The sequence below is a fragment of the Dinoponera quadriceps genome, unplaced genomic scaffold (genome assembly GCF_001313825.1).
Source record: "Dinoponera quadriceps isolate SergipeBrazil2010 unplaced genomic scaffold, ASM131382v1 scaffold992, whole genome shotgun sequence".
In the NCBI taxonomy this organism is placed as follows: Eukaryota; Metazoa; Arthropoda; class Insecta; order Hymenoptera; family Formicidae; genus Dinoponera; species Dinoponera quadriceps.
Window position 1 is genome coordinate 33,666 of NW_014555081.1, and position 4,010 is coordinate 37,675.

Sequence of the window (4,010 nt, forward strand, 5' to 3'; positions counted from 1 at the left end):
ATTTGGGTAGGAGACAGCAATTGACCACTCCTATGATTGGGGAGAGGGACCTATGTTTTTTAAAAAAGTATTCTTCTTCGGGAGGAAAAGTGGATGGAGACTGAATATGGTCCTTGAGGTGCTGGCAAATCGTAAGAGTGCACGCAAGACATGAGGGTGAAAGGGGATCGCTGCGTTTTCGCGCCTTTTTCTGGTGAGAGGAGAGAAAAATGTGGCATGATTCAAATGTGGGAGTGAGGATGAGTTACGTCAGTTTATGGAGGGAAGATAGAATGTTGTATGGTCTGTTTTTCTAGGATCGTATAATCTTTGTAATATCTTTCCGAATCTATGGCGTAATAATAGCTAATCGCGACATTTTTCTTTATACTAGGTGCTTGAATTAATTCTCGCTATTTTTTGCTACAAAAACTTATGTTTATTTCAAAAGAACGGTACATTATATCTTATTCAAAACATTGTCCTTCGAAAGATACAACCTTTTCTCATTTTTTGGGTAACACATGGATTCCGCGATAGAAAAATTCAGGTTCTTTCGAAGCTATCCAGTCAACGGGTCATTTTTTGATATCTTCAAAAGAACTGAAGCGCTGCTCAGAATAGCTATGCTGCATCGACCGAAACAAATAGTAATTTGAAGGAGCAACGTCTGGTGAATAGGGCGGGTGGGGTAAGACATCCCATCCAAGTACCTCCAAGATTTCCTCCACTGGTATTACAACATGTGGTCCAGCATTGTCATGGAGAAGAGTAATTTTGTCATGTCTTTTGGTGTATTGCGGGCGTTATTTTTGAGTGCTCGATTCAAATTGAATAATTGTTATCGGCAGCATTCAGCATTGATGATTGGACTCAGTTGCGGCAGCTCACAGTACACTACACCGACTTAATCCCACCAAATGCACAGCATAACTTTCTTTCCATAAATATCCTGTTTTGGCGTTGATGTTGATGGTTCGCCGGAACGCATCCATGATTTCTTGCGCTTAGAATTATCGTAACGAATCCATTTTTCATTGCCAGTCACAATTCGATGCAAAAACGACTTCCTTTTTTATCTTTGAAACAGCAATTCACAATTGGTTAAACGTTTCACAATGTCTCTTTCTCTCAATTCATGTGGGACCCAGTTTGCTAGCTTCTGGATCATTCCTCTTGCTTTTAAACATTTGCTAATGGTTGACTTATCGACATTTAGTGTTTTCGATAACTCTTTGAGCGTTTGACATGAATTTTCTTCCAGTAATATCTCCAAATCTCCATCTACAAACTTTTTCGGCTGACCAAGGCGTTCTTTGTCATTCATGTCAAAATTGTTGTCTTTCAATTGTCTAAACCAATCTCTGCAGAGTTGTTTCAGATAGAGCATGCTTTCTATAAGCACTAGCACTAGCAAACGATGACTTTCAGCAACAGATTTCTTCAGATGAAAGCAGAAAAATAATGCTTCCCGCAAATGCTCTTTTTTGGTATGAAATCCAACATCTTCAATGCGATAAAAAATTGTATTCTTTGCACTACGATCTAATGTCACACTCTGATTATTAAAGCCTATTGGCAGTACTTTCATATACATCAACAGTCACTTTCGACCATGTTGAAATAGCACAACTACTGACATCTATTAGTCAACGGCGAGAATTAATGTTTTCCAAAACGTCCAATTTGCGAATGGATGTTTTTGAAAACAACAGATGTATCTGGCGCTGCGTTATCAAAATCCCGTGAGAAAATGTTGAGTCTACGTTTTATAACGAACTAACGTCTTGCCATATCCGGTCGGCTTCTTTGGGCTAGGTTTCTAATCTTATTACAGTGTGCCGCTTGGCCAAATGCATTTGTTTCCCAATATAAAGAGAACGAAGAGATAATAAGAGCAAAAAATCATTATTCGTGAAGCACGCAGAACAGTTAGGAAGGTCACACTATGTTCTTTGTAAATACTTTATGGGGATATTCTACTATAACAGGTCAAAAAAATCGATTTTTGTTTTCTTACATATTCTTAATATTTAAAGTCTTGAAAATATATCCCTAAAATCATTTGTCAAAATTCGATGTTTTCACGGAGTTGTAAACGTAAAAAGTGAACGGAGAACGCGGAGCGCTCGACGCAGGGCGCTCGCTCAGCGCGCTCAAATGTTTAGAAGATATGGGCATATTAATCCGTGTAAGTTATTATTGGCACAAACCCTATGTAGGCTGATATATGCTTTGCATTCTGCTTTGTTTCTGCATTAATTTAACGTTAAACAGTGAATTGTCTATTGCTATTAAAAATTTAGAACCTGTCTCCTGAATTGTCAGTAAGTGGTTGTTTGTAAGCGTTCTGTTATCAGTTCGTCGGCATATCCGAATAAAACGTTCTTGAAAATGCCGAAGTTTGCTCGAAAAATGATACGTAGTAGCAATGAGCGTCCCGCAAATAGACGTGCGTAAACGCAAACGTCCGCTAAATCCTGAGAAGACTGGACAGAAAACGTCCTTTGCGAATACGTCTGCGGAAAAATTGACTGGCGTCGATTGGGATGGTATAACTCTTGATCCAAATCATAATTAAGTCATCATAAACTTTTTTCGGTATTTTAATTTTTAACTGCTACATTACAGTAAAGAGTGCAAACGTGATGTCAAATTTAAGCACACGACCGAACGTGACCTCAAATTCAAACTTGCCATAGAATGTGAATGCCGAGACTCACGACGTAACGAATCATGCCCGCTTATAAATAAATCGTACGAAATAAATCATCTTATTGTTTTTGTAGTGCCTTTTAGGAGTGGACTTATATGGCATAAATTTATTTTGCGCACTGATGAATATGTCTCAAGAATTACGTAACTTCACCTATTATGTTATCTTGAACAGTATACACATCGCTACGAAAACTATTTTTGAATTGGTCCAATCAAAAGCATATAAGGAAGAAGTCGAAAAAAATACCGCAGCAGGAAATGAACCACTACATCTGAGTGTTTCCGGTGACGGATCATGGAAGAAACGAGGTTTTTCGTCGTTATTTGACGAGTGACGTCGCTTATTGGTAAATATAGCAACAAATTGCTCGATCTTGTTATGAAGTCGTCATTTTGTAAATCTTGTGTGAATATGAGCACTAAGAAAGAAACATCAGAATATGACAAGTGGATAATCGCACATAAGTCGGACTGTACTACGAATTATTCTGGAAGCGCTGGCAAAATGGAAGTTGATGCGATGCAAGAAATTTTTTTATGATCAGAGAAATTGCTCGGTATCAAATATACCAATTATATCGGCGATGGGGACACAAAAACATTTAAAGTTTTCCTTGATTTGGATCCCTACGATGATATTACAGTAAAAAATTATAGTGTGTAGGTCACGTTCAAAAAAGAATGGGATTTCAGTTTTGTTCGGAGAAGAAAGTGAATAAAGGCATTGGAGACAGAGGAAGTGGTAAGTTAACGGACAAATTAATAAAGGATTTAACAATATACTACGGTTTAGCAATTAGACGGCATTCTGATTCTGTAGAAAACATGAAGAAGGCTGTATGGTCAACATTATTGCATAAAATTTCCATGGACGAAAATCCACAACATCAGAATTGTCCTGAAGGAGTTGAGAATTGGTGCAAGTGGCAGCGCGCAGTAGCAACCGGACAACTGGAACACTTCAAAGATGACCCTTCGCTGAACTCTGTAATTCAAAATGTAATTCGTCCTATTTATGAAGACGTCTCGAACAACGATTTGTTAAAAAGATGTCTTGGAGGCAACACTCAAAATAACAACGAGACCTTTATTACGTCCTGGAAGAGAACGTAACGACCGTATTCGCAAACGCTAGTCCCAAACGTACCTGTATGCCGGCGATGCAGGTCAGAGACCAAAAGGGTCACTTTATTCTAGTGGACTCGGGCGCAGGGTGGTCCTATTTTAGGTCAGGGTACTGAAACCTGGGATGGGACCGCGAGCGGAATAATTGGGGAAAGGATAGTGAGTGCACGATGGTTTAAAAATAGAAT

General features: G+C 38.7%; 1 protein-coding gene across 1 annotated transcript; it reads left to right on the plus strand.

Moving 5' to 3' along the window:
• The first annotated feature begins 2,241 nt into the window (after nucleotides 1–2,241).
• LOC106742985 lies at nucleotides 2,242–3,810 on the plus strand. Its single transcript, XM_014616405.1, has 2 exons — nucleotides 2,242–3,439; nucleotides 3,518–3,810. The coding sequence occupies exons 1-2, from the start codon at nucleotides 3,379–3,381 to the stop codon at nucleotides 3,808–3,810; spliced, it is 354 nt and encodes a 117-aa protein (XP_014471891.1). The 5' UTR covers nucleotides 2,242–3,378.
• The last annotated feature ends 200 nt before the right edge of the window (nucleotides 3,811–4,010 follow it).

Coding starts and splice junctions, on each gene's coding strand:
- LOC106742985 (XM_014616405.1), top strand. CDS start 3,379: ATGGGATTTCAGTTTTGTTCGGAGAAGAAAGTGAATAAAGGCATTGGA. Junction 3,440..3,517: donor CATTGGAGACAGAGGAAGTG/GTAAGTTAACGG, acceptor CTGATTCTGTAG/AAAACATGAAGAAGGCTGTA.